The following is a 13,550-nucleotide window of genomic DNA, read 5'->3' as shown; positions in this document are numbered from 1 at the left end:
TACAAGAATGTACAAGGACTTTAACCATGTCTAATTAACCATTGGAAGGAAAACTGTTTCTGTATTACAGAAATAAAATAGTACACATTAAACACATTATATATATATATATATATATATATATATATATATATATATATATATTTGTTGCCACTGCCAGTACAATACGTTTTACAATCTAATTGAATAAAAAACCTGATTAATTCCAAATGGATTTAAATTTGAATGGTTCAGGACCTGCACGCACAGTTTAGCTGGGTTCAGCAGTTCCGTGTTGCAAATTGAGAACGGCTGGAATTAATTGAGACGGAAGCTAGAATTGACAGGCTAGATTTCACTGTGTAGTGACCCGTGAGACATTTCAAAGGAGATCAAACTGACCCAAAGTCGATCTGGTTCCGCGTTATCAATAGTACTAAGATTTCACAAGATTTTCATGACAACACAAATTGAGAACAAAAACTTTGATAAATTAAATACAATAAAATAAGTAGAATAACAACACTAATAGAATTCCCTAGCATAGCAGAATTTTGCGTTTTATCTTTTAAAGGGGAATGTCAACATGTTTTTAGACATGACCCCTGACTGAATTATGTAAATCTAGTCTTCTAGACTGGCTAAAGTGTTTTTTTTTTTTTTTTTTTTGTTCTTTTTTTATTGGGAAGCTTTAAGGGAATTTGGGTAAAGGTGATTTTCACCTCTGTGGATTAGACCCAAATAAATGAAAGAACAGCGAAACAACAAAAGAACTGTTGGGGTTTAATTAAACCTGTATTTATATATGACTATTCCTGTAGGAAGTGTACCCAATACAAAGGATCCAAGGGGCCATCTTATGTGTGTAGGGTTACACTGCCTGAGGCTACACAGCAGGAGCGCACTGGACCGTCTGGTCAGTGAACTACAGACCAGGTGCCTAATGTACAAATACTGGTGTGAAAAAAGCGTATGTCTCAATCCATGATTCTTTTGAAATGTGAAAAAATACCTAACTAGTCTTTTACTATGGTCTACCACTGGTGGTCATTCATATACATTAATGTATATAAGTCCCTCCTTTGTCCTATAGACCCATATGCAAATAAAACGATCGCCGAGTGCGCCCAGCCAATAGGCTGTGATTTCCTGTTTTTGAGGCTGTCAATCAAAGTGAATGTGGAACTGTGCACGGAAACAAGGCCGCGCGTCACAACAGCAAACAGGTAAATATGATTTTGGCTTTTCCCTGACCCATAGACCTATATCAATGTGACCTGATGCGACCTTATGTTCCGCAATGCACGTGCAGAAAAGTAGAAGCGGGGCTTCGGGTAGATTGGCAGAGGCAGTGGGAGGAAGTGAGGCTGGGACATCGAGATGTTTCTCAGAAACTCCGGAAAGCAGCTTTAAGGAAGAGATGAAAAATGCTATATACAACTACTACTACTACTAATAATAATAATAATATTTGCAAAATATAACGTTTTTAACAGGCTTAATGTTTCTGTCTCCATCCAATCATCAAACAGGCTGTGAATGTGTAACAGGTAAATGCGACTCAGTGGAAAACGCTTTGGTGTTAAAGCATCTATAAGTGAAGTCCTTTTCCCAATACATCAATCGCCAACCCCCTCCGCCTCTGCCCAATACAAGCCCCCCCACACGCACTGGTTGGTTGGTCACGGTGATCAGTTTGCTGGAGTATGTGTGAGAGTGTGTGTGGCTACTAATGATGACTGGACCGAAAGTGTTGGTGTTCAGACGCAAGTGTGTGTTACTCAGAGGTCAGCTGGCCACCTGTAGGAGATCCCTTGACAGGTAGTGAACAACATTGACTCAGAATAGCCTTGGATTATGACATACGCACGGCACGTACGTTTTTGGGCGTAACTACCTTTTGTACATTAGGCCCCTGGGCCTCAGGCACGAGATGAGATGCTGCTGAATAAACGCCTCCTATACATAGCAGACAGCAGTAGAGCCATGACAAATTGACGACCTGTGACTTTCTCAAAAAGTACAACTGTCTCAAAGTCAAACAAATGCATACATTTGTTGTTGAATGCTTATTAACTAACAATTGAAGTTTATCAGTGCTAAGATCAGGTGTTTAATGTTAAAAGCTGTTTAAACAAATTGCCTAACAGAGCAGTGGGTGACCAAGAGTCCACCTCTTGAGACGCCTTATTATTCATCAGCTTTCAACCAATCGACACTTAAGGAGCTGCAGATGTGGTGTTTTAATAGACTGTGTTCATTGGCTGAAACCCTTGAAGTTCACCCTTTTGAGATTTTCTTTTAAACCTTTATTTAATCAAGATAGTGTCATTGAGATTAAGAATCTCTTCTTCAAGAGAGTCCTGGAAGCAATTAGATTTAAGGGACTTGCTCAAGGTCCCGCAGTGAATTTGAACTGGCAACCCTCCAGTTGTTTTAAACACATTGGAAACAACACTGTTCAAATTAACTGGAAGAAAAACAAACTACTAAAAACAAGAAAAACAGTCAAAAGTGTAAAGGACAAGTACGATACAATGACTTTATGGACAACCTTTGTAATAGTGTTTTCATTTCTTAACTGGTTAAAATCTTGTCTTTTCAGAATCAACCTCTTCTTCCACCCTCTGAGGGGAAGGCATTGACAATGGTGTCTTCCTCAAGAAAATCTTTTTTTTTAACAATTTCATTGCAGTTCTGGTCTCAGATTCTGGCTAGGTCAACCCAAGGTTTATCTGTTTAAAAGGGTCTGTCAGATCACTTTGTGATACCTTTGCCTCGAGAGTTCCGTGAGAAAAGGCAGCCTTCTCTTATCAGAGGCTGAAAATCTTTTTGAAGAGGAAAGATTTGGTCTGAGCCAAAAGGTGACCATGAGAGAGATGTTGCAATATTCTGCAAAAAGGAAAAGTGTCCTTTCTCATTTTTAATGGTCTTTGTTTGTGAAACCAGTGAAGCCAGTAGGGAGGGGTAAAGTATTTCCTCTACAGTAGCGTTATTACAACAGCCCTTGCTATTCCATCACACAACTCAACAACATCCCGTTTGATCTTGATAGTAGCTTAGTGAAAAACATATTTTGGCTGTTCTTTAGCTTCTGTAACAACCCCCCCAAACAAACAAAAAAAACACAATAAATAACCTTTATATCAACAAATTGGTAATTCCATACATACATAATGTTTTTTAGTGCTACTTTCATGTGACAATGACATATCCACCAATGGAACTGGCACAGTGAGGTCTATAACATGTATTGTTTCACTTATTTTTCCTCATTTTGTGGTTCACAAACATTGTATTTTGCATGGTGGTGGTGGAAGGCCTGAAACAGTTTCTGTCCTTGTTCAGCCATAGATGCACTTTGCTTTTCTCACAGTGAAAACTGCACAGTGCTTCCATCTGTTTCCCATGTTGCGTAGAAAATTTTGCAATTTAAGCATTTGTTTAGTTTACTTGGAAAAATAAGGACGATGTTGCTTGATATGTAAAATGCAATACAATGACAAGTGACTGATTTAGTTACATGACCTCATATACCTGCTGTATTAAATCTATTTTCAACACGGTTTTACTGAAATAAAGATTTTAAAATATAAACTAATACCACACTGCTTCAACCCAGTAACTCTTCCTATTGATGCTTCAGTTAAAAAAAAATGTTTTTCTTACTTTAATATTTTCAAAATTTGAAAAATTCTTCTTCTAAAACCATCTGTGCATCTTTCCTCATAAATTACAGTCTTGTAGAGTTTCTGGAAAGGCCTCTGCTCAACTAATTACTATGGAAACCCATAAGGGTCATAATTAAATAAATAAAAACATTTTGAAATAAATACCTTTTTGATAAATAACAGACAAATATATAATTAAACATTAAATTGTTAAATATGGTAACATTATTATGAAATAAAATATGATGTATTATTCTTTAATATCTAATTATTATTATTTTATTATAATTATGTTTCATAATAATTATTTTAGCAATACCATACTTTTTATTTATTTTCCAAGATTTTATAAAATAAACATTTTTTACAAAGTCAAATTTTTATTTCATAATGGGTTTTTTTTCTACAGTGGCTTATTTATTTCATAATGTAGGGAAGTAGTTCTTTTTGTGTGTGTGTGGGGGGGGCTAAAACGTGTTGTAAAATACAATGTGCTTAAAATTATCTACCATATTAGAGGAAGAATGAAAGTCAATTGAAGGAAATGTTCTGAAGACAGAATAGCAGAGGTCATCAATCTTTTTTGGGTCAAAGGTCACTGCACAGTGGACGAGCTTTCTTCACTGTCCTTTGTTCCTCGTCACCAGGAATGAGAAAAGAGGAGAAAGAGGAAGGAATAAAGGGAGCGGATGATGTGAGGGACAGCTCGGCTGATGGATTACAGGACATTGTACTCCTTCGCCCTATGAGTGCGTTTGTGCACGCAGTGCAGGCATGTGTCGGTACATGGATCACTTTAGCATGTTCTCTTGCTCCAACCGTGTGCCGGTGGGGTGAGCTGTGTTGATGGACGACGAGCACCGTTTGCTGTTTCAGCAGTGGAAGTGCTTAAAGCATCCGGGACCCAGGGACGGGCTGTGTCACCGCCCCCAATCCTGGTGACTTATGGACCTGCCATGCAGAACACCTAAGGGCTGCTCCTGTTGGGGTGGACACAGGAAGCAAAGGTCCACACAAACACAAAAGCCTAATACGCTCAAAGAAATGCATGTTTGGCATCGTTGTCCATTTTTTGTTTAATGTTTTGAGAACTCATTCAATTAATGTAATTTAGAAAAATGTGAATTCATCTTTGAAATGTGCTCCTCTAAGATCTCTTTTCCTGCCATTTCTCATTATACAGTGTTTTTTTTCTTCTTTCCTTAACTGTCTATTTCTCTTTATAAAGTGTTTAGTCTCCAGCAACAATGTTAAAGCTTGATTATTATTGCACTGTAATGCATCAGAAGGCTTTTTGACTGTCTGGGGCTTTTGTGTGGAGGGTCACTTTAAAACTTTAAGCCAAAATGAATTATTAAATGAATTGGAGAGCCTTAATTTTATCCTTGGGATCATATATCTTTAGGTTTTTGGTTTATTGCCAATTGAATTCAGTTGTTTTTCCTTTTTTCCTGTCATTTATCCATGTTTGTGACAAATAGGCTCACATTTTGAGGGGATCTCAGTGTTGTTTGGCAAAGTATAAACTAAAGATGTCAGTCCTGCACAGCCATGAGTAAAAGCAATATTGGCCGTAATATACTACCCAAACTAATAACCTAAAGTAGAAAGTGTGATGTGGTTATTACATACATGCATGCACTTGCAGAAACATGCTCAATTTTAGTAACTGCATGGCCCTTAATGAGATTTACTGAAAGAAATCAGTCCTGGTTCTCCTGCCTTCATGCAGTCACTATTTCACACACATGCATTTTCTGTCTTTCTAAGTCAGTGGCTCATTTAATGTACTCAGTCATGGTTAATTGCCTTCAGTGTCTAACACAGTGACTGATTTTTTGTTTTCTTTCTATTTGATACAGTGACGCAAATACAGTCGTCCCTCATATATCGCGGGTGTTACGTTCTCTAAAAATAACCCGCCATAGGTGAAATCCAAGTAGTCAGCTTTATTTTTTACAATTATTATCCATGTTTTAAGGCTGTAAAACCCCTCACCACACACTTTATACACTTTTCTCAGACAGCAAATAACATTTCTCTTTTGTTTAAACACTCTCAAAGTTCAAACCTTTGTAGTTTTTAAAACATAAACCTGTTTTAAAACATACAGCGCTTCAGAGTCACACTGCTAGCGATTAGACATTGATTCCGAACACATTCAGAGTCTTTGTTGACGGTGACATCAGGCCGTCAACATGGACACTGGTCTGTTCACCTATTCAGCCATGGAGTAGAAGCTGTGTGTGACCACCTGGAGCTGTATGACACGGCCTTTATAACCGGGACCAGACTAGGATGGATTAGGCGTGGAGGAGAATCAGCGAGGAGGTGGTAGTAGCAGGTAAAAGTTGTCTCTGTAGCACTGAGCTAGGATAGCATTAGCCGCTAATCACACCGGCTTTTTTCACTGGTGGTTTATGTTTATGAGAGGAGAAAAAGGAGCACAGCTCCTCGCTTCAGCAGGCAGTGAAATGCACGGAGTTGGATATGTCGCTGGTGGGTGAATGCAGCATTAGCCAATCAGGACGGAGAATACAATGCGCGTTCATACACTGTAAAAAAAAAAACATTGCATGCAAAATTGCACTGTAGAAAAAATCAGCGAAAACACAGAGGCCGCGGAAGGTGAACGGCGATATAGTGAGGGACTACTGTATTTAAAATAATGTCCCTTTTCCAATTGGCCATATCTGTGCTACAATACCACCAAGCCTGCATAAATATTATTAGGGTCCTGGCAATGACATTTAATATAGCCACTTGGTTATTGAGATTTACATGTTGGCCTACATTTGCAATAAACATTTACTTGTTTGAACATTAGGTTTCTTTACATGAAAGCTTTACTGCTGCACCAAAGTCTTTCCAGCTTATATGCTAACCAGGTAGAGTCCTTGCGTTTTTGCCAGTCTCGTAATGACAAACGAGTCACTGTAATACAGTAGCCTTGAGTTGTATAAATTAAGGCTTTGGTGCAGTAATAAAGCCTCAAATATGACAAGTCAGTGTTTCTCATAGGTGAAGAATCAGGTTTAAGGGCATTAATCTAAGTTCTTACCAGTAAGATAAATCAGCATAGAGTGGTCTAGTGTGTCCTTGATGTGAGTATGTGGTCTGTGTTCAACAGATGATGGAAAACACCTGAGCACAATGCAGTGATTAGAATACACTGTAAGCTGTACGGACCTCTGTCTCTCTGCACCTCGACAAATAATGTAGTGAGTAATGGATAATCTTTGCTTTTAAAGCCTCTTTTGTAGGTCGTTAGCCTTTACGCTAGCAAATTAGCTTGTAATAATAGCTTTAAAATTGTTGAGTCTTTTTTGCTTGTATTTATTAATAGGTGTTGCATTGTTATTAAAGGGCACTTGATGACACCAAAAGCCAGGTTGATGCCAAATGCAAGAACGCATCCTAAATTGTGTGTAATATGTCCATATTTTTATTTTTCATGATTATGGCTTACAGATATAAAATCTTCAAACTCAGTGCCTCAAATAACTAGAACGTTACATACATTAAATTGATTACATCTATACATAAAGCATATTCTATACAGAAATGCCAGGCTTCTGAAAAGTATGTTCATTTCTTTTCACTCAATACTTCCACACTACAGAACTCACTCACACATGCTGCCCCTTATAAGAGAAAAATTTTAATTAAAAAAAAACCAAGATTGTTATTGTATATTGCAATTTTGAGAAAATATAATAATATACAAATTATTCCATATTGTGTAGCAGCTAACTGTAAGAAGACTTCTGTCAATGGAGTTTCCTTATTTACACAGAGCATGTGTTTTTTTTGTTTTGTTTTTTTTTCTCAAAGAATAAGTCAAAACTGTGTGTGCAAAGCATAATTACATTAGCATATCAGTTAGAATATCTGTGCAACCTTTCATTTTCAAGCTCTTTGAGGGAAATATTTAAATAAATGCTGTAAGTGCAGATGGAGATTAACCTGGGGTCCATCCCTCTCAAATCTGCATCACAGTGTCTGAGGTGTTCTGACTGGCACAACAATCAAAGCAACAATATGAAATATGCTAAACGGCTACATGGTAAACCACTTTGTTCAAAATGTATCTGACTATTGGCATGAAAGCCAACTGTGTGGTCACGTCACGTTGTCACATGTCACTTCGTGTTCAGCACATTGACTCGTGTTTGTTGTCTGATGGATAAACTGGACACAAACTGCTTGCACTTTTATTTATTTAGAAGTCGATACATTCCCCAAGTCTGTGAAATGCACTGTTGCGCAACGTGATTGATCCGTCCTTGATAGACCTTGCTGTAAGCAACTCTAAGCTTTGGGGGGAGAAAAAAAAAGAAAATCTGAAGGTGTGAAATACTATTTTACTTCTGGCTTTAAAGGCGTTCTGTTGTAAGGTTTTAAACAGTGTAATGTTATCTCAATGACTTATCTCTTGAAATCTACTTTAAATAAGCATCACATGAAAGAGAACAAAAGAAATAGATTTGTAAAAAAACTAAAATAATCATTACTTTCTGTACTTTCTGTAATGCTGCTGTTAGGAAAGAGTGGAAACACAAATGTGTGGATATTTTTTTGATGGGATTTTCTCAAATGGGGTTACGTGTAACCCTATAGGTACATGATGACATTACAGGGGCTACTTGAGAGAGAAAGTGGGAAATTAACAATTGAAAGCATAAAAATGTTTATTTGTAGTTTAAAAATTATGATCATATTAATGGTGATGAAAATGATCTAAATTAGAACATGAACTAAAATTGCAAGGGTCAGTCTTGGTCCCACACCAGGTGTGAAATGACCAGAAATGATGAAAATCATAGAAATAAATCCATTTAGGAGGCACTAAATAGTGTTATCACAATAGTTGTTTTTTTTTCTAGTGCTGTCTTTTTAACGCGTTAATTGCGATTAATTAACTACAGGAAAAATTAACGCGCCAAACAAATAACGCTGTTAATCGTTTTTTTTTTTTGTTTGTTTGTTTAGCACTCCAAACAGCGCGGAACCATTCTTATTTCAAGAGTTCCTGGTATACCTATAATACTGATGCACAGGCGATAAATACGAGACGAGAGACTGCTGAGGTGCTTAGCTTTGTTTGCGTTAATTTTGGCTTACTGTATAAAAACACCGGATGGAAAACTAAAGCCTAGTTGTGTGCAAATTGTGCAAGAAAGAGTTAGCCTTATCACCGGAGCTCCTCTAACACCTCAATAGCTAAATATGTAGCGGCTAGCACGGACGGCTAGCGCGGACACTCAAACAGCGCTAACTACTACAAGCTGCAAGCACACCGTGACTGACAAATGAACAAACTCACTGGATAAATATCATTTTCTGAAGGAGAGAAAAAACACCAAGTTTAGTTTCAGATTATGATGTGCTAACTTATAGCACTACAGATGACATTTTATTTCACTTGTATTTTTTCTATTATTTGGAGATTGACAAAAGTACACAGCAATATGACAGCTAGCCTTTGGGTCTAGTCTCAAACACAGCAGAATATACTGTAAATGGCTACGCCTGCATCTGTTCTAGTCTGTTAATAACCAACAATAAATGACTTCATCAAGCCACTTTGTTATACATCAATGTTTTGATCTGCCACAATAATGTAATTGAAATTAAAATACCTTGAGGTATTTTTTTTTTTGGTGCAGTTAAAAAAAAAGATTAATTCATTACAGAGCATGATTAATGAATCACATTTTTTTTAACTTCTTGACAGCACTACTTTTCATAATATTCTAAGCAACATATTGTAGTTGGATGAAGAGGGTACTTGGATTCAGAAACAAGAGAAAGGGAGTACTCGAGCCAAAAAAGTTTGAGAACCACTGACCTAGATGACAAAGTCCTGTGTATGATGAAAGTGTGTCCGTTGTCCTTTAACTCACACTCAGGTGATGGTTTTAGCCTTGCTTACTTTCAGGGAATAAATCCTCTGAGTACACGACTCCCTTTGTAGCTGTGCTCTATAATCTCACACAGAAAGTACTGTACATAGTGTAGAAAACACAAGCTACAATGTTGAGCAGAGACAAAGTGAATGTCTGAACTTCCTTTGAACTTGCACACAAATAGACGAGGCTTTTGTTTAATCTGAGGTCGCCCTTTTTGCCGAAGCTTTCATCATCATGCTTTACTGATGTTCATTATGACATTCACGTTTGACTGCTTGACTATCCAGACCAGAATAATCACAACCTCACTAATCTAATTCAGCCTGACCTGTCGTATTGCTTTATGAAGTCCAACTATAACATCTCAGTCTCCCAAAGTTCATCATATGATTGATAATGAAGTGGTATTTTTTAGTCAATTTTTATACAATAAGGTGATTGCCTTTTTTATACAAATGTGTATGAATTGTGCATGAATGTTGGTGGTGGTCCGAGGGGCCGTAGGCGCGAGATGGCAGCCAGGCTTCTGTCACTCTTCCCCAGGGCAGCTGTGGCTACATTGTAGCTTACCACCACCAGTATGACTGTGTGAGTGACTGGTGTGAATGAATAATGGTTTCTGTAATGCGCTTTGGGTCTCCTCGAAAAAAGCGCTATATAAATCCAAGCCACTATTATTATTATAATTTTAGTCTTCTAATGGAAATTGAAATTAGTCTTATTTTAGCAATCACATTTAGTCTGGTTTCAGTTATTTAAATTATAATACAAAATAAATAAATACATAATTCTGAAACATTTAATCAACTAATGTTACTTTTTACTTATCGTTTAAACAGGATTAGTATGATTTAGGAGCTATTTTACCTTTTTTTCAGAATGTTATGTATTTGAGTTCGAGCTTATCCTGCTTTTCAGTTTTTTTTTATGTTCTAGTTTTTGGTGGAAAAAATGTTTAACTAACTACTAACTGGGGTTTCTGCGGTGAGGGCGGTCTCCCGTCCCCTTGCGTTGAGTCAACCAGGTGAACTACTTTTTTTCTAAAGCTGGTGGTCCCGTGCCACCAGCTCTGCTTCCTAAACGGCAACTTCGTGTTGTCTGAGGGTCACCCGCGATGATGTCGACCCATTGTGTGCGGGGCTTGCCTCGTGGCCGGCTCCAACCTGCTGCACTTGGGTCAAACTGGAGAACAGCTTTCGTTGGATGGTCAGGAGGTATGCGTAGGACATGGCCAAACCAGCGGGTGCATCGCTGCACAGCCAAGCAAGATGCTCTAGGCTGACACGTGTGGGCTCTTAGCACTTTGTTGGAGAACTGCTGGGGCCACCTGATGTTTTCGATGGTTCTGGGAGCCCTACTATCAAAACCATTTATTCTTGCTTCCAGTCTTGTTCAAGGGTCATGTCTCCGAGCCATAGAACAGGATGGAGAGTACTGCCGAGTTGTAAATGCGGAGCTTCTGGAGCGATGCCGCCAGAGTGGTTTTCAGAGAGACTCCAGAGCTGAAGCTGCCAGGGCTCTTCTGCAAGTAATTTCTGGTTTTAGGTCCCCATTGTCTGTTACTGTGGAGCCAAGATATACAAAACTCTTGACGGGCTCAACAATATTGATGCCAAGCTGAAGAGGGTGTGGATTTGATCCATCGCCAACATGCATAAACTTAGTATTTGTCCAGCTCACTTGAAGGCCTAGCTTCTCTGCCTCTTCACTGTATATGTCCCAGGGCGTCTCTTAACTGGCTGTAGGCTGTGCTGAGCAGGATGGTGTCTTCGGCATACTTTAGGTCAGTCAGATGGTAGCTGTCTAAGGGCACCCGTTTGCAAACCCTGTACGTCGGATGGTCAATGATGCAGTTGAAGAGATCAGAGGCAGCCACACAGCCCTGCAGAACGCCACTGGACATGTGAAACCACAGCTCTGCGTATTGCTGTAAAAAACGTGTAGTCGACTATTAAAAATCCAAATATCAAAATCCTTACTGGTGTATTATTTTGAGTACTTGTATCAAAATATAATTGTTTCCGTCATTTTTTTTTTAACATGAGTTTTTAAAAAAATAGTTAAATATTTACTTTGTAATTTGTATGTTTTTCATTTTACTCCTTGTTCATGAATTAAGTATAATATATGACGTATAGACATCCTGCCAGTGTATAATATTTTCTTCATTTTCTCCAAGAATCTAATAAAGAAAATTCTTCTACTTATAAAGGGTGAACATTTTGGAAGTATTGTCATAATAAGTGATGCTTTGAGAGCAATCATAATATGGTTGTGGCTTTGGACACAATAAGCAGCATTGCTATTGCCTGTGAATAAAACAATTCAGAAAAAAAACATTTGCTTTACTGTATTTTGAATTGTCATGATTAGTTTGTTCCGTACCTGTTGTATATTGCTTGAAGCAAAGCCTTGACACTCTTGACTTATGGTTAATTTGTTCTCCCTCCTCAGCTCTGCCTAGTTACACCTGTGGTAATCCTGGACAGCTACTCAATGGCCACCAACAGGGATCTACTTTCAACATTGGGGACAAAATTCGCTACAGCTGCAGCCCAGGCTATGTGTTAGAAGGTCACACCTCCCTGTCCTGCCTGGCCACCTCAGCTGGTACTGCTGCCTGGGACTTTCCTCTCCCTTACTGCAGAGGTATGTCATCAAGAGAGCGGAAAAAAGCGAAGGTTTTTTGACTTTTACTTAATGAAAAAAATCAAATTGAATGATTCTTGACTATAAGGGTTGAACTTTGCAAACCTTCTGAAACAGAAGCTTTCTGTTATTACAATTGACAAATAATTAAATTGGGTAAGAATATTGAAATAGTGACATAGACTTCTTGAAAACCTTAAGTTTTTTGTTGTAACAACCATTAATCTCCTGTTCACCAGTTGATGAGACCCATCCCCAGAGGTGTAAAGAGTACTGGTATATCCTACTCGAGTAGAAGTACTGTTACTTCAGTATAATTCTACTAGAGTACAAGTCCAAGTAAGTTAGTCATTTAATACTCAAGTACAAGTGCATACAGTAAACATCTCGTGTAAAAAAGGAAAAAAAAAAAAAAAATTTGCACAATTACAACTTACCAGTAATTTATTTTCGACAAAGGCATCTATCTGTATAAAATAAAAGGTTTGTCAAAAATGTACAAAATAACACCAATAAATTCAATTAAACATGTTAAATATAAATTACTGTATCTGGCTCTAAGTATAGCTAAATAAACTCTAAAGCAGTGCCATGTGGTGAAACCCCAACCTGAATTGAAAAAAGTGGCCGGGCATTGATCAGAAATGGCACGACTAAGAACATAGTGATTATGTTCAATGTGCCTTCAAGAGAAATAATAAAAATGACAAAAATAAATAATTAATTTGCTGAGTAATGGTTTAGTGTAGAAGTGTAACAAATTTCTTTGCATCTTTTAAAAAGTGCAAGTAACTAAACCCCAAAACCACTTTTTTCTAATGAATAAAAGCGTATTTTAGAATGAAAATATCAAAATACTTGATCGATCCTGATCCATCTCTCAACATTTTAGTCAAAGTATTTAAATTTGGCATATTTAGTTGTAAAATGTCAGAGTGAAGACCCTCTATGGGTTGAAACCCAGGTACTGTTTTCCAATTTAATTTTACTATTGGCTGAGAACAAGATAATGTGATATTTTGGGACCATCTTGTGTCACAAACAAGCACTGTTAGCCCCGCCCCTTTTATAAAAACTTGCACCTGTGGGCTCTACAATCTGTGGTGAGTAGGTTTTGATTGAGAGAAGAGTGAATAGAGATATATTGAGTAATGAGTAGCTAGTTAACATAGCGTAGATTGTTCATTGGATATTTTATTGTATAGACTGGGTGTGTTTCTTAACACACACTTTCTCAGGGCATTTTTTTTTTTATTTCACTCCTAGTGGCAGGTCAGGAGAAAGCAGGGGTTTAATTACATCCTATACTTAGTATGTATTCATATATTGGGGGCTTAAG

At 37.6% G+C, this 13,550-nt stretch overlaps 1 protein-coding gene across 1 annotated transcript in view; it reads left to right on the top strand.

Moving 5' to 3' along the window:
• csmd2 (CUB and Sushi multiple domains 2) overlaps positions 1 to 13,550 on the top strand; it is a 340,353-nt gene that overhangs the window by 90,397 nt on the left and 236,406 nt on the right. Inside the window, exon 4 of the mRNA XM_028460920.1 lies at positions 12,017 to 12,211. Coding sequence (XP_028316721.1) covers positions 12,017 to 12,211 — 195 coding nt within the window. The remainder of the gene's footprint in view (positions 1 to 12,016; positions 12,212 to 13,550) is intronic.

Source organism: Gouania willdenowi, chromosome 11 (genome assembly GCF_900634775.1).
Source record: "Gouania willdenowi chromosome 11, fGouWil2.1, whole genome shotgun sequence".
In the NCBI taxonomy this organism is placed as follows: Eukaryota; Metazoa; Chordata; class Actinopteri; order Blenniiformes; family Gobiesocidae; genus Gouania; species Gouania willdenowi.
The sequence above is the reverse complement of the archived record's forward strand: the minus strand, read 5'-3'. Positions and strand labels throughout refer to the sequence as shown.